At 36.7% G+C, this 23,827-nt stretch overlaps 5 protein-coding genes across 9 annotated transcripts; 2 read left to right on the top strand and 3 right to left on the bottom strand.

Annotated features, from left to right (window-relative positions):
* Positions 1-620: 620 nt before the first annotated feature.
* On the top strand, positions 621-1,945 carry LOC149668641 (uncharacterized protein F54H12.2-like). The gene is made up of 2 exons (XM_089840861.1): positions 621-914; positions 977-1,945. The coding sequence occupies exons 1-2, from the start codon at positions 621-623 to the stop codon at positions 1,943-1,945; spliced, it is 1,263 nt and encodes a 420-aa protein (XP_089696987.1).
* A 453-nt stretch (positions 1,946-2,398) lies between these two features.
* On the bottom strand, positions 2,399-4,380 carry LOC149668640 (uncharacterized). 5 transcript variants are annotated; one of them, XM_089840778.1, is made up of 6 exons: positions 4,247-4,380; positions 4,059-4,190; positions 3,486-3,981; positions 3,138-3,427; positions 2,903-3,070; positions 2,399-2,850 (listed from the first exon to the last, which is right to left on the bottom strand). In XM_089840778.1, exons 1-6 carry the CDS (start codon positions 4,377-4,379, stop codon positions 2,504-2,506), a joined length of 1,566 nt encoding a protein of 521 aa, XP_089696904.1. In that variant the 5' UTR covers position 4,380; the 3' UTR covers positions 2,399-2,503. The 5 variants fall into 5 exon arrangements, with proteins under 5 accessions (XP_089696904.1, XP_089696905.1, XP_089696906.1 ...); XM_089840779.1 differs by having other exon boundaries at positions 2,399-2,841; XM_089840780.1 differs by having other exon boundaries at positions 3,672-3,981.
* An 83-nt stretch (positions 4,381-4,463) lies between these two features.
* Positions 4,464-7,082, bottom strand: LOC149668639 (uncharacterized). Its single transcript, XM_089840777.1, has 5 exons — positions 5,627-7,082; positions 5,417-5,558; positions 5,135-5,362; positions 4,986-5,073; positions 4,464-4,923 (listed from the first exon to the last, which is right to left on the bottom strand). The coding sequence occupies exons 1-5, from the start codon at positions 6,968-6,970 to the stop codon at positions 4,464-4,466; spliced, it is 2,262 nt and encodes a 753-aa protein (XP_089696903.1). The 5' UTR covers positions 6,971-7,082.
* A 174-nt stretch (positions 7,083-7,256) lies between these two features.
* On the bottom strand, positions 7,257-8,110 carry LOC149668638 (uncharacterized). The gene is made up of 2 exons (XM_089840836.1): positions 7,805-8,110; positions 7,257-7,734 (listed from the first exon to the last, which is right to left on the bottom strand). Exons 1-2 carry the CDS (start codon positions 8,045-8,047, stop codon positions 7,303-7,305), a joined length of 675 nt encoding a protein of 224 aa, XP_089696962.1. The 5' UTR covers positions 8,048-8,110; the 3' UTR covers positions 7,257-7,302.
* Positions 8,111-18,660: 10,550 nt separating this feature from the next.
* On the top strand, positions 18,661-21,280 carry LOC149668637 (general transcription factor II-I repeat domain-containing protein 2-like). Its single transcript, XM_089840860.1, has 4 exons — positions 18,661-19,659; positions 20,343-20,470; positions 20,916-21,123; positions 21,176-21,280. The coding sequence occupies exons 1-4, from the start codon at positions 18,661-18,663 to the stop codon at positions 21,278-21,280; spliced, it is 1,440 nt and encodes a 479-aa protein (XP_089696986.1).
* The last annotated feature ends 2,547 nt before the right edge of the window (positions 21,281-23,827 follow it).

Below are 23,827 nucleotides of genomic sequence, written 5' to 3'. Positions count from 1 at the left end.
AAAAACAACTTCCAAACAATTGAAATAAACATTATGAGTGAAATGGGTAAACCGGTTAAGTTCGAACGTGGGAAAGTTCACGTCACCCTACATTTCAGGCCCAGAAGAACTTGGCACTTGTTATAAGGACTACGTTGAATTCAACCTTCGCCCCATTTATGACGTGATTGTTAGAGTGAAAGGATGTCTCCATATAATACGAGTCACGTTTCTGTTAAGGATTATGAGGATTATTATCTAAATCAAATTGGACATGGATCCATCCCAGTATATAGAGGTTTGGCCGTGCAACGTGGTTATGGTCTGGGGTCAATTATCTCGTCAGCGTTCAGATCAGCCATGCCATTACTTAAAAGGGGTGCCACGTTCCTAGGTCGAAAGTTTTTAAACACTGGCGCGAAAATTGCGACGGATTATACAAGCGGTGTACCCATTAAACAATCATTGAGAACTAGGGGTAAAGAAGCGGGTAAAGAAACATTGAGAAGGGCGGCCGAAGAAGTGACCAAGCTAACTGGAAACGGTCGTAAAAGGAAACGCAAAGTGTCACCCATCATCATTTCTGTTCGAACTAAGAGGAAGAGAAGGTCGTTATCTTTACACCCGGATATATTTTCATAATGTCGCTCGCACACCCAAACTCTATGAACAGCGTCAGCTCGGAACTAAATGTTTTTCACGTACCCTATACCCAAACTGGGATAATAGGAAGTCAATGGGTGGAGTATAACTCTACCTCCAATGTAGATGAAAATCTGGCTATTATATTTCCCGTCACCGGGAACTCCGAGTCATACATGGACTTGAAAAACACGCTCCTGCAAGTACAAGTAAAAGTGGTTAAAGAGGATGGGTCTCTATATAAAGCCGCTGTGTATGACAACGATGGTAATTTGACAACTCAGGCGGATAAAGTTGGACCCGAAAACCTATTACTCTCCAGTGTTTTCAGTGAACTACACGTATCATTGAATAGATCAGTCCTCAACAATACGCATACAAGAGCATGATTCAAACGCTATTGACATTTGGTGGTCCAGCGAAAAAGAGTTTTTTGACCGGGGCACTATTCTACAAAGATACGGCGGGACATTTCGACGACTTTTTCGAAAATGAAGGGTTTTTGAAACGGAGTAAATTCGCCCAAAATGGGGTTATAGACTTGATTGGTGTCGTACACGCTGATATATGCCAGCAAAATCGGTTCAACCCCAATCTGGTTGATGTGAATTTTAAATTTATGAAAAGTCCCAACGAATTCTGCTTACATGCGGATGGAATTAAAGCGAAAGTTATATTTACCCATGCTTCGTTATTCATAAGAAGAGTTAAACTAACCCCTGAGATTATGATATCACACGCCAAAACCCTGGAATTGGCCACGATAAAATACCCCATAACACGTACGGAATGTAATACGTTTTCCATATCTCAGGGAAGTAAGATAGCAGTCAAAGACAATTTATTTAGCGGCCAACAACCGAATAAAGTTGTAATTGGATTTGTAGACCAGAACGCGTTTTTGGGTGATTATAAAATGTCGCCTTTTAATTTTAAAAATGAAGCGCTGACTCAAATCACCTTATCCGTTGATGGAGTTAGCGTACCTCATAAACCCTTAAACCCCAACTTTAAGGATAACCTATGTATGAGATCGTACGCCAATCTCTTTCTTCAAACCGGACAATGGAATATCGACGAGGGTAATTTCATTGACCGTGACGAGTTCGCCAATGGTAATGCTCTTTTCGTATTCGACTTAACACCTGACCTAAACGGTAGTTCTACTGAAAGTTTCAACTTTATAAAGAACGGTAGTGTCCGATTGGAGTTAATATTTGCCGAAGCGCTGCCGTCAACAATTAGCGTGATTTACTATTCGGAGTTTCAATCGCTGATAGAAATTGACAAAAACCGCGCTGTTTTATTTGATCAAAGCGTATAATGGACTCTCAACAACTTGAAAAAATATTAAGACGTGACCCATACACTAAGAATTTGTTCAGAGGTGTATTTCCGGCGGATAAACTACCAAAGACTGTTAAAACGTTCCCCTCTCTGTACATTGTGAATACTGACACCTCAAAAGGGAAAGGAAAACATTGGACGACCATATATATTTCAAGAAGAAAAAACACTGAATTCTTTGAAAGGTATGGAAATCCTCCGGATTTATTTAAATTTAACGATTTTGTGGAGCGAAACAGCCTAACTGTTACTTTTAATTCACGCCAACTACAGGGGGAATTAAGTCAAACTTGTGGCGGATATTGCATTTACTTTTCATTGTATCGGTGTAGGGGAGTTAAAATGTTTGATATAATAAAACGATTTTCTAAAAATAAAATGTTAATGATCGTATGATTGCCGAATATATGTACAAGAATTACTCAATAAATCTATCTTAAAACATTTTATTTTCAATTTAAATTGCGTATGTTTTTCCATAGCTTTGGCTTGTCGCCATATTTTATACCATGTTTTTCAAAATAAAGTTTATTTTTCAAATTTCGTTTTCATTTTCCGACTCTAGAGCTCTACATTTTCTATTAAATGTGTCGATGAAATGGGGTCCGTAAGCGAGTGTTTTAATTCCGTCTGGAAGGATGTATCTCTTGTTGTCACAAGCCGATAAGGCCTTCTTGGTTTGTCTGACGGTGTACAGATCATGATGAACGCTAACAATCCTTTTCATGACGCATGTTGTCTCCTTCGCACCGAATAAACATTCGCGATAATCTGAATGATGGATGTCCCGCTTCACAACGCGACGACAGACCCCCTTCGCCGTCTTCTTCTCTCCAGATCCAGAAAGAATGGAATAGAGCTTCGGTCTGAGCCCTACAAACTCTATAGTGTAAAGGTTAATTTCAATTAACATCAGCAATGAACCTAATAGTACCCTTTATTGGAACTCCGTCCATTTCGTCTTTCATCTTGCCCAACACTTTTTTATTAGCATCACTGAAAAGGGGGTGTGATTTAGGGTATCCAGAGAAATCAAACTGATCCCCGTGCTCCTTAAAGTCAGCGTACAGATCCTCGGTTTTGATATTGTACATGAGACTATCTGTGAATGAATGTCTAAGTTAACGTATGGGGAAATAAAAACAGGATAGGGTGATAGATAAACAAACCGGTATCAGTGAATTGTAGTATGGCCTTATCTCCGTATTTCACTTTGATAAAATCATAGTGAAATCTATAGAGAAATAGCTTAGAGAGATCCAATATAGAGAAGCCGGTGTATATAGGTCGATTTAACGTCAAAGTTTTCTTCATCATCTGGATTCCAACCAAGTCATTATGATACATTATGAATTTTTCGAACGCTGGGGAGGAAGCTTTCTTAACCGCCATATCCTCGGTTTGCACGAGGTGGAAATCTATCCGATTTCGAAGGTTTTCCATTGTTTTCACGAATACGCTGGAGAGATTTTAAATAAGTCGAAGATAAGTAAATACATGATTAGTAGATAGGTTACCTATTATTCATGAGTTTGAAAAAATCTTTCTGAAATGTATTGGTAGCCAACTTTCTCTTCTCTGTATTTAGGTCTATATACGGACTAAGCCAAGGACCTTGCCCAAAGCGTAAAACCTTATGTACTGTGACTAATTTCAACCCCTTGGAAATGTAATATTTCAGGTTTCTATAATGGATGACGTACTTGAGTTTGGTTTCTAGACTCGGAACTAGTTTAGGCAGAGTATCTTTTATAGGAAGTCCATTCTTCTCCATAAGGTTTTTGTAGTACGGGGAAAACATATCGGTGGTTATTCTCCTCGTCTCCGGCCCGAGTGGGAGGCAATTATGGGAACGGTGTAATTCCCACGGGTACTCTAAATCAACCTCGAGAATATACCCGTTCGGAGAATCGTCTGGCATGTTTAGAATAGTATTTTCGGTGTAAGTCAGAAGATCATTATCGTCAATCCATTGAAAGTTATTCATAGGCAGATAGTCCTTCATAACGGTACCTAGTTTTAAGGGTACGAAAACAATATATTGCTAGCTTATTAAGAATTTGCAGGGTTTTATATGAGTTAGAAAATACCATATAAATTATTCAGGTCTAGATAGATGATGTAATTACTGGACTTGTTTGGATCATAGTCGGCTAAATACTTGTTATTAGCCTCGGCGAAACGATTGGAAATCAGACTTACATCGCCACGTATTCCCCTTTCTTAATATTGAAATCGGTAAATATCGTAAAAATATTGTTTATGTTTATTTGATTACCGAAGAACAGATGCATATCAGGGTCTAAAAGTAAATCCATTTTTACATTTGTCATCAAGAGAGCTGCCTGCCAAGCCAAGCCAGGTCCGGTATAGGAATGGGCGGGGTCTAATCGGTAGACATCCAGGCACATAGCCCTGAATTCCTCAAACACACACGCCAATTGTAGTGTGTCAATTTGCACGTACGTATCGTGTAGATCGCCTGTAAATTTCCATTAACTTATAATATAGGAAGTGGAACCCTCTCTTACAAAGTTAAAAGTATCTAGATTTTTAATTCCAAATTTTTCCCAGACATCGCGAGCATGCTGATAGTTTTCATCGGTGATATGCTCGTCGGTTAGGGCATCGTAAAATGCCTCCTTTGGCGGGAGTTCGGTCTCCTCGAAACGGTCCATCGAATCCATATAATCGTAAGGAAAGGACAACTTCTTGAGGGCTAACCCTACTTGTTGGGGGTTATACGACGCACTCAGGATTTTAAATTTGTCGATTCCGCATGTGGCTAAATTTTGAACTAGGGTGTCTAGGGACGCACTCATAAACCTCATTGAATCAATAAACTGTAATTTCCCTAGCCCTATACTGATGTAAGTTTCGGTATTATTCGGGATGACCGATATATTATCCCCCTTGAACAGACCGATTTTTTGGAGGATCATATGAGAATCGTACCTACAAATAGAAAGGGTAATAATTGTTTAAGTACCCCTCGTCCAGGTGGGATGATTACTTACTTTGATAAATTGTGTAGAACCACGGGAATGTGTTTCCCTAACCGCATTTTTAGATTACAGGAGTTATGCGGACGACCGCGATAACGGCTTAAAATAAATGGAAATTAAATACTGAATAAGAGAAGTCTTGATAATATTTTAAAACTCATCTGTTAGATGACAATGATCATTCACGCCATAGTCTTTGATAGTCAGAATTTGAGAGCAGAGGTAGCAATGAGTCGCGCTCTTACTAGCCGCCAATTCAGCGGGTGTTAGATCCATAGGGATGTTTTCTTCTAGAGCTTCACCGATAGTTTCAGCCTCCATCAGCAAACTTTCAAGGAAAATTTCGACGGCGTCAGTACCCCTATACGTTACGGGTGCCCTGGGCTCTCCTAGAGATTATCGTTAGAAATTATTTGATTAAAGATAAGAATTTGGTGATGTACCATTCATTCCAATCACGACGTAGCTGAATCCACAGGGGATGTGTTCCGAGAGTTTGGTGGTTGAGGAAAGAGTCTCGTTATTTGCACAATTCTGATAACGATTTAATATACTCTCGAAATCAGCGTATATTATAAATGGACACTATATATTTGATGATAATGGGTAAGATATACCGAAAGAATTTAAAATCATAAAATATAGTAATTTACCTTTTGCATCCATTCAAACTTATCAAAGGATAGAATTGGTTTTTTATGTGGCATTTTAATTCGCTGAGGTTTATGAATCGAGCAATGTTTAACATGCTCGAGGTGAGCGGTTTTCGCGAATAGTCCCGAGAATCTATGGAGACATCGTCGACAGATATAGATTTTACCGTTGTGTTTTGTGTAATGTGATAAAAGTCGACTGAGACTTCGAATGAGACAATAATGTTTCTTCTCACCATCGGTTAAAAGTAGAAGGTCAATTTCCCTCTCCTCACTCACCACCTCTTCACTCACGTAGCGCGGAAACACACCGTCCTCCCACGCGAATATGTTAATCGAGAGATTATTTTTCACTTCAAATTTCTTCATTGTAATGGAGTCGAGGGTATAGGAGAAACTTATGTCCGAGCAATTTAGTTCATTTTCATATGGCTCATATTTGGATACTTGATTGGGGTTTTGAACAGCGGGGTGTAAGTGAGCCAAACATGCCCATTTAAAACACATCGCGTCGTTAGATTTGATGTTGAGCACACTACGCGTGGCAGTTATTACTTTCGGGGTGTTTATAAAGGAACCCGCGACTAGGGGTAAATACTTGATTACGTCTACTTGGAGATATAAAATCCTATATATCACCCAATTACTCCCCAACTCCTGAAACTCCTCCATCAGAGTTGTAATTTGTTGAATACATTCGCTTATCTGATCTCGAAACCGATCCTCTAATAGAGTCGTCCGCGTTGTGCTTCGGATGAACGGGATGTGTTCAACTTCTGTACCGTCGTCTAATACTTTAGTATAACGCACTCGAATCAATAGATTCCACTTTATCCCCTTTCTTTTAAACAATTGATCGCTCAGATACTTAATTAAACTGAGGATTAGAGGGGTAATAAAGAGTTCGAAGTCGGTTTGAACATCCGGCGGGGTGTATCTAGCGCTAAGAACGGCATCGCCCAGAGCTAACATCTCCTCGGCATTGTTAGAGAATAAAGTATCATCGGTGGGTTCTTCCGGAGATACCACCATAGGATAATCCTCTGACGACGAATCATTAGGTTGGGTAGAGACGTTAGACCTTCGATGTGATGGTAGCGGATTCCGACTGTGTATCTGGGAGTGACGGTTAAGACGAGCTTTACGTGCGAAACTTCTCCCACACGTTACACAAGAATATTTAATATTGCCATGCTGTTCGCGGACGTGTCTGTCCAGCGTATTTTTTCTCTTAAATTTTTTATCACAAATATGGCATTTAACATCGTCATGCTGCTTGCACACGTGTTTTAACAACGCGTTTTTACTCTTATGCCGCTTATCACAAGTGTTACACAGAAACATTCTAATTTAAAGAAATAGTACTACGTTTAAGGAGGGTGCAACTCGGAGTAATATATTTAAGAATATTTCGGGGTTTATATACCGACTTCTCCTCGAACCACTTTGAGACTATTGAGATCTCGTCACGTATATCTTCGGAGTTAAAATGTATGCTTGATTAACAAATGGAAGGGCCAGGGGGGGTATATTCCCCGAACCACTTGGAACTCTCGAGATTTTGTTCCATCTTATCTCTGAAGTTAAAATGTATGCTTAGTTGAGAAATGAAAAAGGGAGGGTGAATATATTTTCTTATCTTTTTATTTCATTTATTATTATTATTATAAAAACATTTAATCCTCGTCAGGATCAGCCAATATCTGAGCCATAATCTCATCGAGGTTGATTTGTCTTTGTAATAAGTCCGTCTCGATGATGGGCTTCGTCCTCCTTTTCTTTTTAGGTCCATCCAACCCTGCAGACTGAGGTCTTTTCCTCTGGCTGACGGAACTTAATTCGGGTACAAACGACGGCTCGTTTAAAGTCTCCACACCCTGGATTTCATGAGTTGAGGGGGATGGTAGAGACGGTACGGTTGCGATAGTCGGGGTGTATGGAATGGGTTGGGAGAATGGTAGATCAGATGTTGAAATATCAGGTTGAAGAGAACTCTCCAATATTGGCGGGGAGACCACTGGTAATGGAAGGGCAACTTCAAACCCTAAGAAGTTGAGGATTTGGGCCATTTCCACCTCCCCTTCCACCGGCAAGGGAATTTTCTGCACCTTTAGAAAGAAAAAATAAATAAATACAAAATAGAGGCAGCAATAACATATAGTAGTTTGGGAAATTTACTGTAATGTAATTCTGACTCTTTTTCAGTCCATTTTTCTTGATGTTTTCTAAATTCGCGAGGTAAGGAAGATCAACCCTTATCTGTCCGGCTGGTTCATCGAGAAAAATTCCGTTGTGCCATGTTTGATGGTATTTCCGAATTATGGTTTCAAATATTTTAAATGTTAAAAGGAAATTAGGGGCTATTAACCCTAACGTCACTGTATAAACGATTCTACAGAAGGTAGGCTTTCCTGATTCCATAGTTATTTCCGAATTCACTTTTATAATGATGATACTTTTCGGTGGGTCAAGTTAGAATGATACTTCCCATAAATCCAAAACGCTATTTATACTATTTCTATCCGCTTAATAAAACACACAAGTTCGAATAAAATTTTTTATTTTGAAGTTAAATGCAAACAATCAAATTTTTTCAACCATAAATTTAATCTGAAAGCTTTTGAAAGGCAGCAATAGGGTGTATTTCTATGGTAAATACAGTTCGACGGTGGGGGCTCTTTTGAAGAACCACTTAATTTGGGGCAGCCGAGAGTCTCGGCATTTCCCACGGTGTCATCGATAGATTTCGAAAGAGAGATCGACTTCTCTAAGCCTTTCGTCCAAAAGATATCAGCTTTCCCCGATAACCCTCTTGTAATACTGATAAAGTCCTTGAATTCGTATTCCCCGTCGTTCCAACTGAGAGCGCAAATATTCCGCGAAACCCAACCATTTAATCGGCGGTCCTTCAAGCTGAGTTCACCATATGGGAATGGCGGCTTAAAAACAAACGTGACGTTTTCGCCTGTTTCAACTATATAATACGCTAATTCTTTTATTACGTATTCGTTATTAGCCCGTAGAAAATTCACTTCTAAAACACATTTCCTTAGAATAGGGATATCCATGTTACTTCAGGGGAGCGATCGAATATCGGACAGTTTATTGATCAGTATACCACCACTTTTTAAGAAAAAAAAAATTAGGGCAAGTTTCAGCCTTACAAAGAAATTCTCCTATACTTACATATATTTCGAATCCGTTTAAAGACCACGAGAGAATGAATATAACCCGAAACTTTACGCTCCTTTTATACCCCTTGTTGCTAAGAATTAATATAAAATTTCGAGGGTCTCCCATTGACCCCCATGTTAACTTACTTTACACTCAAAGGGGTCGATAAGATTTTTCGTATAAGTCTGCAATTTTACAGAACCCCATCGCAATATCTGAAAACCATTCTTCCAGCCTTTACTGTATTAGTTCCATTTCAATAGATAAACAATCGATTTATAAACTCGAGAAATAAACTTTTCACGCTACCGCTTATGGATACACCAAATTCCCGGGGAAATTTTCGCTCTCTTAGGTTCTTAGTTCGAATTTGGGGTGATTTTATGTTGTTGACTGATAAAATGCTATCGGTATTTGCGAAGAATTATCACGGCGTTGAAATTTTTGATTTTCCATACATAAAAGCACGGTTTGGGGTTTCGGGGGTATTGCCGTAAAAAGTCCATTATTTCTAGGGGATTTCTACACCCCGTTCACCCCATCTACCGAAATTCGACGGGAGGCGATATATCCCTACCCGTGCTTAGACCTCCAACTCGCGGCATAAAATGCTCCTGAAAAAGCCGTAGGGGTGATAACCCCATGTTATTCCTACGGGGTGCTGTGCACCCCGTTATTGTGATCTCTCATTTTTATATTTCTCGCGACATTTGATAAAATTTGCGCGCCGTGTAAACATCGTGGCGCGAGATGTGGAGCGTGCTACGATTTGAAATTAAATTTCAATCGAGGCCTAATTGTAATTTTAAAATCATTCAGTGTCATTTCTTGGATGTTTCTCTATGCAGATTGGTCTTATAATTAGGAGAGGAATAGATAAAAAATCACATGATTTTCCACTTCATCATCCCTTTAAAAGAAAAGATTTAACACGAAAGAGAAATAAATAAAAATATTTGAGAAGGAGACAATTATTAGTTGCATAATAATTAGAGAAGGTTTATGGACAGAAAGTCGAAAGATTATAGAAATAGGGAGATCAACGAAACGTGGGAGGAAGTTGCTTACTAAAATAAAAATTTCGTGTTGGCCTACTGTTGTTGTTGTTTTTGCCTTGAAACGTTGTTACTTCCGAGGAGAGTGTTAAGATCAATTGTAGTATTAACTACTTTTAGTTTTTGACGGTAGAGGGCGCAAAGGTTAAAAACATCAAGTTTACCGTCTTCAATGAAAATGCGTCAGCGAGAAATAAATTGCGAGAACGTGCTGTGTTTTCTAGCGCAAGAGTTTGAAACCGCTACAGCAACACGCTACTCGCCAAGCGGGAAGCGAGAACGCAATTTCTAGCTTCTATGAAAATGCGGCTTTAACTTTTACAGGGTTTTAAGCTTTTATCGGCTTTAAACCTTTTATCAGTTTTTATTTTTATCGGCTTTTACCTTTTAACGGTCTTAACTGTTTTTAACTTTTACCGACTTGCTTATTTAATCGCGCACTCCGGTGTTAAATAACTTAAAAATGTCACACTTTCTGTATCCCCTTGAGGGATTTGCGACTTGTCCACGTTGCTCGAAAAACTTTGTCTCCCATACAGCGTGGAAAAATCATCTGGAGTCCCACGGTGTCCTACCATCGGACATAATTTATATTTGCCGCAAGTGTTCCAAATCGTTTGCCAGTATCTTCGGCGTTTCGAGTCACGCTACTACGTGTAACACGAACTCTCTACCATCGACATCAATCACTGTAAGTCCGTCACGTCCATCGTATGCTTGCAACTGGTGTAACTTTACTTGCGACACGGTACGCGGGTTGGGTGTACACAAGAATTCCCGGAACAGGACATTTGGGCGCCGACACTTAGGCGCCGCGACATTTAGGATCCGCGACAATTTGGCACCGAGATATTTAGAATAATTTTCGTGAAATATTTGAGATATTTAATAAAGGAACAAGGCAAGTACTTTTATGCTTATATTCTTTTTATTCAACTTACATCAGAATTCAACCATATTGTTGTTTATCTTCTTTTACTTCCCAAAATAGTATGCCTTTTCCAAAATATGGTTTTTTATCTTCATTAACTTCCCAAAATATTGTTGTTTATCTTCATTGACTTCCCAAAATATTGTTGTTTATCTTCATTGACTTCCCAAAATACTATGACTTTTCCAAAATATTGTTTTTTATCTTCATTGACTTCCCAAAATAATATGTCTTTTCCAAAATATTGTTGTTTATCTTCATTGACATCGCAAAATAATATACCTTTTCCATAATATTGTTGTTTATCTTCACTGACTTCCCAACTTAGGTTAGGTTAGGTTTTTTTATTATTCTAGGATAAGTTTTGTAAAAACAGGTAAGGTTTCATCTCCTTTAATGGAGATTGCGAACATAGTCATGCAATGACGCACAGGGATAATACACGGGTTGCCAAATTGAGAGGTTGATACGGATTTTTAGATGAAATAGTGGAAAAATTATCGGCACGTAAATGTGGCCACGCCTAAATGTCGTGGAGCCTAAATGTCACGGCGCCTAAATGTCGCGGTGCCTAATTTTCAAGGAGCCCAATTGTCTTGGCGCCTGCATGTCACGGCGTCTAAATGTCACGGACCGAGCATTCCCGCCACCCGGTTGGGTATGCCGCATTTAATCTGAGAGAGCGGTAGCTCTCTTAGATAAGACTTCATACTGCCCATTATGTATAAGGGTGGTTTTTTGATTGGATGTAACTTTTTTTGTATAACGTTTACTGTATTGAAAATATTCCGCAGAACAACAATTTGGGCCCTTAATGTGTGGTTAAAATTTCAAAAAGATCCATTCATTAGTTTTTCTTATGAAAAATAAAGTTGCTAAGGGTGGTTTTCATTTCCATAAAATTATTAATAATAATAATAATCTAAGCTTTGTCTACGAAGGGATTTCCACACTAAGCCTGTGGCTTATTTACAGGTGGCTCCCTTGAAAATGCATAGAGTGGTGGTGGCTAGCCCCTATAACACAACTAACCTACAGCGCCCTATACTAACTATTACCGTTAACCTCAGCAAGTTTTGATGGAAAGGAGAAACTGGGTTAGACCGCGGAGGAAAATTTCTTTTAACAAGCGGGGAGAGAACTTGCAAACTCTACGCAGGATTTGTTCCGAGATTCTCACCCGGTGCCACAGTCCGGGATCGAACCCGGGATGCTCTTGCTGCGAGGCGAAAGCGCTAACCGCTACGCCACCCCAAATTTTTATGAAAAACAGGAATTTTTCTTATAGAAATAACATCAGAAATGTTTTGAAAAGAACCATCCGGTTATTGGGATGTTAGAAAAACTATAAGTTTATTAGTTTTGAGAACAGTCTTAAATGAAAGGTACAACATTTCTCATTCCGGTAAGCGATTTTCATGGACAATAATTAAGTTTAAGTATTAATTTTGATAACATTTACACCATTTAAAGGTTGAAAGGCGAAAAGATTGAGCGCAAGCTTGAAATTTTCTAGTTTTCGCTCAAGCTGCAGGTCGTTCCCATTTCCAAACTCGCTTTATAGGTAGCTTGCGATTGAAAAGTAGTCCGCTTGCGCTTGAAAAGCGCGCTAAGCTCATATTAACGGAATTTAGACATTTGCGCGAGCCTGATAATTCAAGCTTGACGTCATAGACGTATTGGCCAATGAGGGTTGAGGAATTCCTAATATATCGTCAAGTTCGCAAAGGCTCTTTTATTGAGTCTCCGTCAGTCTACAAGTCTACATCTAAAGTTCAAATAGAGAAAAATTTAGAAAACAAAGATGCCGACTTAACGCGAGTTAAAGAATTGATTAAAAAGCAAGCCGGCGAGAAAAGAAGAGAAACAATTGTGATGAAAGAAACACTAATTAATTTAGCGCATGAAAAGCCAGCAATTTGGGATAGAAGAATTGAAGAACACGGGAAAAAAGATATTGTGGAATGCTATGAAATGGGTTTATCAAGTAATTGGAATTTCAATTCTATTTTATGTATTTTGCAATTATACCAATTTTAACATAGAGGACAAGTGTAAATCTTTATGGAAAAGTCTAGTGGACTCTTTTCGAACAAATTACAAGGCAGTTACATCTTCCAAAAGTGGGCAAGAAGTTGATGAGACTGTATTTGATTCTATACAATGGACATTTTTGAAGCAATTACTTTTTTTTGAAAGATATGTTCACGAGGCGAGAGTATGTTCAAAGCGACTTTGTTTACGTATAAAAAGATAATTACAAGATATGTATATTTCAGAACTAGTTAAAATTTTCCTTCGGCACTTATTAAAGATAGCAGTGCACTTTCATCCACGTCAAGTGTTGAAATTATAGTTTCGAATGAAAAAGACGATGCCATTGGTGCGAGTGATGCGTCAACTTCAAAAGAAAACGAATGCTCATTCACTGGACAATCTGCCACTGGTGCTAGTGATGCATCAAATTCAAAAGACAAAGAATACTTATTCACTGGACAGCCATTTACGTTTACGGACGAAATTATGGAATAGGTTGACAGTGATGTAGAAAAACCAATTAAAAAATAAACAAAAAGAACCAGAAACCTTGGCCAAAACCACGTTCAAACGAAAAGAAACTTCAAAAAATATCACGTCAAGAAATAAAAAGATGAAAAATGATCCAACATCCTCAATACTAGAAGCAATAGATTCTACAAACAAGTGTGTTTTCTAGCGCTTAGGTGTAGGTAGATATTTAAAATTAATTATTTTATCATATTTTTAAAGGGAAATAGCCAAACCAGAAACCTCGTCCGAGAGGTTTGGGGAATACCTGATGAGAATACACCAAGCAATTCCAGATAATTTGAAATTAAAATGTCAAATGGAAGTTATCCAATTTATGTAGAAATATACATCTGATTCTACCTAGACATTTTATTTTAATAATTAAATACATATTTTTCTAAAACATTTCCTTGGCTTATTTATCGCCGAATTCCCGGTAAGCCTCAGCGCCATGGCACTTCTACGCATTCCCTAGAAAAGTAGCGAGTGAAGGCTTTTCGGATATCACTGCCATCTGAACTGAAATTTCTCGCGGCTGTGGCATCCAAATTGTTTAGTCCATTTGTTGAGAGGTACTCTAGGATCTTTCGCCATTTTCCGTCTTGTATGTTTTTCAAAACATCTTTACGGTCGCTGAACCCGGCAGGGCAATACAATTTAGTATTTTCTTTATCTTCCTCAATTAGTAAATAATTGTGCAATATAACAGATGCTTTCACAACTGCGTCTATATTTGATGGTTTCAACAAAATTGGCTTTCGAAAAATTCTCCATCTAGCCGCTAAAATTCCAAATGCATTCTCACTGCACCTCCTGAAAAGGATATATTATATTTTTTCTTTTATTGTAGACATTCGTGGTTTCATATATTTAGTTACCTGGCAGGAATTAAACGATCGTTAAATTTTCGTTTAGCAGAATCTAATTCATTGGCAGCATAGGGTCTCACAAAATTAGGTAGAAGCTGAAATGCCTCGTCGATTTTGACGATTTGAATGATTTGCTGATTGGGAGCCGATTTGAACGATTTGGTAGTGATTTGAATGATTTGTCGGGGATTTGAACGTTTTGGCGTGATTTGAACGATTTGCTAGTGATTTGAAACATTTGCTAGCGATTTGAATGATTTGCTAGTGATTTGAATGATTTGTCAGTGATTTGAATGATTTGCTAGTGATTTGAATGATTTGTCAGTGATTTGAATGATTTGCCAGTGATTTGAATGACTTGCCAGTGATTTGAATGACTTGCCAGTGATTTGAATGACTTGCCAGTGATTTAAATGATTTGGCATTGATTTGATAGTGATTTTAACGATTTGATTAATTTGATGAGATTTTGATTTGACTGCCTTGCATACGATTTACGATTGATTTCACTGATTTTTAGTGATTTGAATGATTTACTAGCGATTTCACAAATTTGTGCAGCGATTTGAACGATTTGATTAATGTCAAAGCGAATTTAGTGATTTCCTTGATTTGGGAAGTGCTTTATTTGACTTGCATGGTTTGGAAACCTAGGTGTATGAGATTTAAAGGAGCGACGGCCCCTTCGGCGATAACTGACTCTCAGCCGGTGCTGGGGGATAATACTCGTATGTGGTCGGTTACGTTTTCTTCCCCGGCAGTTTTATATAAATTTATTGTAAAAGAAACAAAGAACTCAGGATCTAAATTGTATAGAGACTATCGTTTTTTGAAACCTGCATCAAAAACTGCTAAAATATGTCAGTAGCAATTAGAAATTTATTAAAACCATAATCCCAAAGGCTCGAGAAGTGTAATTTTTTTCTAGGTAATGTGTCTTACCCCTGCTTTGGCAAGCACGCTGCTAACTGGCTGTTAAGTTGGTTTTCACTAGTCCAAAACTAGAGAAAATCCCGTTTTTAAAAGGGGTAAATTGCCGCTAAATGTGTGCCTTTTTTTCTAGACGGCAGGCACGCAATTGCTTTTCTATTTTTTCCCCCAAATTATGACGGTGGCCAATAGGGAGCGAGGAATGCTTGACGTCATAGGCGTGCTTTTAGTTAGCTCGCGAATGCTTTTTCTGACGCTATTAAATTTTAATTGAAAGTGTTTGCAGGCCCCCCAGCCGAATTTCGAAGCTATATTTTATAGGAATTATAGGAATTTATAGGACGGCATTCCAGAATTATAGTATAATATAGTGTAACCACGCTTGCGAGATTTCTAAACTTGCCCCACGTGGCCATAAAACCCTTAGCTAATACTAACAATAAACTACTCCTTTTCCTTACTTTCATTCAAACTTTTATTTAACTTCTTAAATAATAATTAAATCAAGTAATAAACTAAATACCAACTTGTATTTAGGACAGTTTAAAGAACATAAGAGTTCAAGCATAATTGCTAATAACGAAGATGAAGTCCAATACCAAGTTCAAAGCCCTAGTAACACTCGACCCTTATATAGTTCGGAAAAGGTCAAAGGTAACACTTGGTGTTAATCCTCTATATAAACCTTACACCCCTGGAGTAGAAACTCGGGGGAGGGGGGTCCCTAAACTACTACTGAAGGTTACAATAGGAAATATTAATTTTTATTTTTTTAAAGTACCAGTACTGCAAACATGGGCCGAGTAATTAAGCAAAATGTTCAAAAACATACCATTCATAGCAATAGCATTAAACCCAACTTTGGAGGCTCATAACTCTGGCTATATTAGTGATACGGGGATGTCCTTTGAGTATGTTCAATTTGCCCCGCATCCAACCATACTAAAAACTTAGGGCTACGACAAACCGGGGCCGAGTAATTATGCAAAAGTAAACAAACAACCCCTTCCATTGGAATAGCATTACACCCAACTTTGGAGGCTCATAACTTTGGTTCTACTAGAGATAAGGGGATTTGTCTTTGATTATGTTATAGTCATATTTACCCTCCATATAATGAGCTATTTTTAACTAGTTAGCTGCAATATTGGGGTACCATCGTCATTTGATGATATTTTTTAGACCCAAGTCCTGGATTAACCGATAGGTTGCATAAAATTGGCGCAAATTTCAAAATTTTGGGATTTAATAGGATGTTTGGCTATTTTAGCCAAAATTATAGGATTTTATAGGACAATTTCAAAAATATAGGATTTTATAGGAATTATAGGACCTCTGGGGGCCCTGGTGTTTGCGTTGTCGAGTTATTTTTCTAAAAGAAATATAGTTCCGAAGAAATTGTTGAATTAGTTTGGATTAGTCGTTATATATATGGTAAAACTGAACTTTGTTTAAAAAGCAAATAAAGTTAAGCACAATCGATGAGTTACTATTAGGGCATTTTCATCATAAAGGCTAAGCCTCGGTCTTGATCACAATGGAGCTCCCGCTCTTTTCTCAAATCAGAAGTTTCAATGAAAACCTTTTTTGAGAAATGTTTCATCAGAGTTTCGCCAAGGTTCATTTTTATTTGGTCGGTGAAAACCTAGCTTTACCGTTTTTTCTCATTTAATAAGTATAATATGGTTTTTTTTCCGAAAAAAGACAGTTAGGCTTAATTAGCACGTCAACTTTTGAAACTTTGAAAACTGATATAAAAAAATTTAATTAAATAGTTTTAAAAAAATGACTTAATTTCTAATTGAATTTAATTAGTTTCTATATCTAATTGCTAATTATAATTAATTAATTGCCAGCTAATTAGCACAGCTCTGTATAAAACTAACGGAAAATGTGTTAAGAAGTTTTATCAGTGTAATATTATGTTGATTTTTTAACAATATTTGTGGGAATTCAAATTTTCCTCGGAAAGATGAAATTCCTCCGTAGAAATAATTCACCTCTTTTTATTGATACGTTACTTATGGTAGACGTTCGACCGAAGAATGAACACAATTTGGAAGATAATGCTTTACTGGCACTTTATTATACGGTCTCGGCTTCCATTCGACAAGGGCGTCTTAATTGATATATTATTAAAACTAATTTCAAATTATCGACTAGACTAGTCCTTGGCATTCAGGGTTCGTAGAAAATTTTTGAAATTAATCTCCCTGACTTTTCCAGGTTTTCCCAGGTTTTCCCTGACTAAATTCCACAAATTAATTCCCTGACCATTTGCAGCAATAAATTGTCTGTCGCAAATATATGAAAAACCAATCTAAATTCACTCGAATCACTTTTGTACGTGTTTTGTTACTGTTATAAAAATTAGTCAACTATTTCGTTTAAATTTAACTCTAAGTAAATCATAAATTAGAAAAAACACTAGTTTTGCTTCGCATACCCTTTAAGAAACACAATCCTTGGCGACACTTTTTCAAACCCACAAAGGCCCGGAAATTATAGAAATTATTATTTGTATCGCAGTTTCAAATTAAGTTTAATCGATATGGGAAATTTGCTTTTAATAGCGTTGTCCAAACGATTGTTATGATTAGACATTTTACAACAAAAACGGGTATAAATTCGCGGAATTTCTAAAAATTCCTGCTCAGAATGGAAAAACTACGGTTTAGCCCTTGGCACATTCAAAATATAGTTTTTCCGATAAATTATATCATTTCTTGGAGGTTAATTATATGTCCATAATTGATTACATTTAAGTCGCGGCGGAAACTAACTTCAATCAATATTTTCATGAGCATAAAAACCCGGGCACCAGTTCCTGCTACCTAGCCACCAAATACCATAGAATATCGAAAAATATAACCTAACCAAACGTAACCTATAATATGAAGGGTAAAATATGGAAAAACATGGACGAAAATATATTATAATTAATTTCCTCGCAACTTAATTTAAGAATTTATCCTATAATTAGCCTTGAATAAATGATATTTATTGAAAAAACTGTAAAATGCGCTCCCCTTTTTAAAATTTTTATTATGATTTTCAAATGAATGGCACATTTTGTTAAGTTCTTGCTTTTACAAAAGACCTATAGCCCTGAATAATTATTTTCCAAGCTTATTTCTGGCTCTTTTCATTCCTCATTCGCCTTGCGTCGTCTGCTTTTCTGTATGCTAATTTTCTCCTTTCGTAATTTGGTATACAGTACCGTTGCCGTACGCGAAATAATAGTCGTTGCTCGAAGGAAATCGCGGATATTGAAAATGGCTTCGTCATCCCAGAAAAGAAAGATAGGAGATGAAAATTGTACTTTTCAAGAGAAATGGACTGAACAGTTTTATTTTGTTTTGGTAAAAGACAAGCCAGTTTGCTTAATTTGCAAAGAAGGAGTTTCAGCACTGAAGGAGTACAATCTTAAGCGACATTACGAATCAAAGCATGCAGAGAAATATAGAAATATTAAGGGAGCATCTCGTACTGATAACATAACGGATTTAAAAGCCAAACTTAAAAATGAGCAAAACTTCTTCAATCGATCCAAATCAGTCTCACGCGGCTGTGAAAGCGAGCTTCAAAATAGCTGAAATACTAGTCAAGAGGTCAAAAGCCTTTCAAGATGGTGATATTGTTAAAGAGTGTCTTGTTACTGCAGCTGATATAATGTGCCCAGAGAAGAAAAACATCTTTAGTAAAATAAGTCTTTCTCGACCGACCATTACCAGGCGTGTTGAGGATTTGTCCTTGTCAATTGAAGAGAAACTAAAATCGAAAGCTAAGAAGTTCCTTTTTTATTGTATTGCGTTGAACGAATGCACCGATATGACGGACACAGCACAAGTAGCAATTTTTGTACGAGGTATAGATGACAATTTCGATAGAACCGAAGAACTCGCGTCACTATTTCCACTCAAAGGAACCACGAAAGCCGTGGATCTCTTGAATGCTGTTGAAAGCACATTGGATCGACTATCATTAAACTTGAATAATATGTCAGGAGTTACCACAGATGGCGCAACAGCTATGGTAGGAAAGAAAGAAGGCCTCGTCAAACTTATAACCAACAAGGCAATTGAGTTGGGAAACCTAAATATTTTAAAGTACCACTGCATAATTCACCAGGAAAATCTTTGTGCAAAAAAACTGGAACTGGACAACGTTATGAAAGTTCTAGTCAAAACTGTTAACTATATTAGATCTCATGCTAAAAATCATCGCCAATTCCGCGAATTTCTTCAAGAAAATGAATGTGATAATGAAGATGTTATTTATTACTCAGAGGTAAGGTGGCTTAGCAGAGGGAAAATGTTGAAACGCGCTTTCGAACTTAAAAACGAAATTGAAGCTTTTATGAATGAGAAAGGAAAGCCAGTAGTTGAATTTCAAAATGAAAATTGGATGTGCGACTTTGGGTTTTTAGTTGATATCACTGCTCATTTAAACGAGCTTAATAGGCGATTGCAAGAAAACAATCAGTTAATAAATCACTTGTTCGATCATATCACAGCGTTTGAAGTAAAGCTCAGATTGTGGGAGGCGCAGATTAAATCCAAAAATCTTGCTCATTTTCCATCTTTATCAAAATGCAAAGTTTCAAGCCCACTGAAATATTCCAAGCTAATTTCAACCTTGAGAACGGAATTCGATGCTAGATTCCAAGATTTCAAGCAAAGTAAGAATCTTATGGAAATCTTTTCATCTCCGTTTTCTGTGGATAGGGTTAGTCCCCCTATTATCGGACACATTTTTAAAAAATTGTTTATAAAACTGCCGGGGAAAAAAGGAACACTGTAAGTTACCTAGTTTTAAAGAGGGTGTCGAAATCTGTATGTTGCATGTAAAAACAGAGAAGGGGCGCGATGTCAGAGGAGGAAAGCGCGAACGAACCAGATATCCAATTTTTTTGATTAATTAAAACTAATTGAGGGGCCGGAAAAATTCTTCCCCCATTTTTAAATCGTGTTTTGAGGTATATAAATAGAAGCCAACTATAAGTTATGTGTATGGCTGTAAAGCCCGAATCTTTTTCTATAAATTGCTACTTTAACAGTTAGTTCTAGGTTTCTTTACATGAAAATAAAACGCGAATCGTATCTAATGTAGAAAACCTATTATCGGACAGCTTTCAAACACGTTTTAAAGACAAATAAGAGAGGGATTGTAAATATTTAATGCTTAAAGCGGTTAGTGATGTTCAGAATGGATCCAGAAGTGTCAGAGAAGTAACAATTTTCACGGGTCTTTTATTGTTAAACAAAATTGGTATTCCAATTGAGGAACCATTGTCCGATACAGAGATCCAAATGTCCGATAACGAAGACCCACTGTCCGATTCTGAGATCCCAGTGTCCGATAGCGAAGACCCACTGTCCGATTCTGAGATCCCAGTGTCCGGGCTACAAAGACCCACTGTCCGATACTGAGATCCCAGTGTCCGGGCTACAAAGACCCACTGTCCGATACTGAGATCCCAGTGTCCGGGCTACAAAGACCCACTGTCCGATTCTGAGATCCCAGTGTCCGAGTTGGATGTATAGGCGTCCGATAAATGGAACATGGGTGTCCGAATCAACATCCAAATAGCCGATAATAGGGTACGATACTTGCCGAATAAAATCCATGATTGGGACAACATTACATCGTTCTTTTGGAATTATTTCTATACCATTAGGTGCAGAAACGTTCAAAATATATATTTCATAAACTTTTCAAAGGTTTTCTGTGATTTCCTTACATTTAACCATAATTTTTTAAAATGTGTCCGATAATAGGGGGACTAACCCTATTGATAAAGTACCTGATCACATGCAAATGGAGGTCATTGACAATCAATGTGATTCCAACTTAAAAGAAAGATTTCAACAGGTAGAGTTGGTGGATTTTTACAAAAATTTTCTTCCCAAGGAAAAATATCCAGATATCCGACGAAATGCTCTTTTCATGTGCTCGCTCTTTGGTAGCACTTACATATGCGAACAAGTATTTTCCAGAATGAAGCATACCAAGAGTAAAGAACGAAATCGCTTAACAGACAATCATCTGGAAAACTGCCTTCGAATCTCAACTTCCCAAATTGATCCAAATATCGACGAACTTATTAGTTCAATGCAGTGCCAGATCTCGCATTATTCAATGATTCCTATTTTCTGCTTTGTTTTTCCTATTTATGTGATATTTCTGATAAGATAAAAATCTATTGGTATTTCTGTGTCATTATTTTTTTACTCCTTGTGATATCAATTTTCAATATTATTATAGTTTGCGGCCCGAGACATAGTTCCAATTTTGAAATTTGGCCCTCAAGCCCAAAAGGTTGGGCATCCCTGGATTAAACATTAATAGAAGTAAAAATTTAGATTTTAAAAACATTGAATATTTGTTAATTTATAATACTGTTGAATTTTTAAAAGTTATGAATAGTTTTTGAAATTTTTGAATAATTTTTTACAATATTTGAATAATTTTCTACAATTTTCGAATAATTTTTACAATTTTTGAAGAATTTTTTACAATTTTCGAATAATTTTTACAATTTTTGAATAATTTTTTACAATTTTCGAATAATTTTTTACAATTTTTGACTAATTTTTTAAATTTTTGAACAATTTATACAATTTTTGAATAATTTTTACAATTTTTTAATAAGTTTTAAAACACTTTTAATGATATGGAGTATTTGTTAAACATTTTAAGGAACTTTAATGTTGAATTGTTAATGATGATGATATATTAAAAGCATGGCATTATATTATATTTATTAATACTAAAAAATGTTATTGGAACACAAGAAAGCTGTTGAACTATATAATACCAATAGAAGGCTTATCATGGCTAAATTGAAATATTTGCCAAATTAACTTGAAATTTTGAAAATTTACTAAAGTTTAGAATTATTTATGTCTAACAATTTTATTTTATTTTTCTGGTGGCCCAACTAATAATTAATAATACTTACAATAAAAGTTAAATTGGAATGCTTGACGTTTTGTGGACAACAACTTCCATAGGATTATCCCCTTCTGGGGCTTTCTCCCCCTCCTGTATTTTATCTTCGCCTTCAGGCGTTTTCTTCTCTACCTCACCCCCTTTTTTCACAAATATATGAAATATCAACATTATTTATAGTCTCTTATGAATTGAGCTGATATGTCTGCCTATTAGTTGGTTGCAGCCACCAAAGTTCATCTAATATGTAATTCAACATTATTCAGGTATTAATTTTTACGAAAGTGAAATTTATCATTTTCTAATTTTGGAGAGGAGATCAAAATAGAAACTAGAATTAAAAGTACCATCATACCTAAAATAAATAGCATTTTTTTTTAATTTCTCTACAATTAATTTATAATCTATCCCAGTAGTGCAGTCCTTATCCTTAGCTCATTTTACCTACTTTATGGTCCATACTACAGCTATTAGTTCTTATTTTTGTACGACGACTCAATATTGTACAAGATATTCAAGTCACAAACGGGGAAAAATAATATATATATAAACCTGTAAAGCTATAAATTGTATCTTTTTGTACCTTTAAGGTTAGGGCAATCCCGAGCTATATGACCCGGCTTACGGCATTGATAGCACTTTCTTTCGTAGGGTTTTACGCGCCCTCCGCTTCCACCGCGTCTTCCTCGACCGCGACGACCACCGCGGCCATAATATTGATTCACGTGAACAACACAATTACCGCTAAAACTAGCTCCAGATAGGGCTTCCATTATCTTAAGCCTAGGCCAGAAAAGAACAAGTTTCAATAACTTTATAAATTAACTTCGTTTACTTTGTTACACTCAATTTTTAAACTTAGCTTTATGTTTAAATATTAAGTTGTTAAATATATGCCTATATAAAGAAATGTTTAATTCTAAACTTAAAACAAATTTTAGCATAAGACTTACTTGCGTTGTTCCACCAAGAAAGTATCAAAGTTTGAATTTGTCAGTTATTTAACAATGGTCAACTTGGGTGGATTTTTACCAACAATGAACCTATTACAAGTTGGCCCACTCGATCACACAAGTTGCGTGCTACTTGCGTGACCAAGTGGGCTGTGACAAAACCTAATGAATTTTTTATTTTTTTTTTTGGAAATGCAGTGGTGCAGCTATTGTATAATTTCCTGTACCCCAGCCGCATAGCTTTCGAATTCCACTTCTCTTGGCGGAACTTTACGGGTGCCTTTAGGAAGTTTAGGTTCGTATACGCATATAAAGATTTATTATTATTAAAAAACTAGGCCTATACTTTAAAAAAACTTTTTAACACATTTATTTCTAAATTCTTCTTTTTTTCTTTCACATTTAGTATTCTTACGTTTTTAAAACCACGTTAAGCCTACTTTACCTTATTTCAGTTTTGTTTCACATTTAGGTATTCTTACATTTTCAAAACCACGTTAAGCCTACTTTACCTTATTTCAGTTTTGTTTCACATTTAGGTATTCTTACATTTTTAAAACCACGTTAAGCCTACTTTACCTCATTTCAGTTTAGTGTATGTTTACATTATTTTTATTTTTTTGGTTTTTTTCCCCTACATTATCAAAATCTGTGAGTTTTACAAATACAAAAGGGTTCTGTGTGCATTTTTGTAAATCGAAAGGGATCTGTGTGTACCTTTGTAAATCAAAAGGATTTGTGTGTACCTTTACCAAAACATAAGATTCAGTGTGTTCTTTTGCAAA

The sequence above is a fragment of the Phalangium opilio genome, unplaced genomic scaffold (assembly GCF_054372755.1).
Source record: "Phalangium opilio isolate 3A_F unplaced genomic scaffold, DU_Popi_V2 ptg000055l_1, whole genome shotgun sequence".
NCBI classification, from domain to species: domain Eukaryota; kingdom Metazoa; phylum Arthropoda; class Arachnida; order Opiliones; family Phalangiidae; genus Phalangium; species Phalangium opilio.
This window is presented reverse-complemented; position numbering and strand designations above follow the sequence as displayed.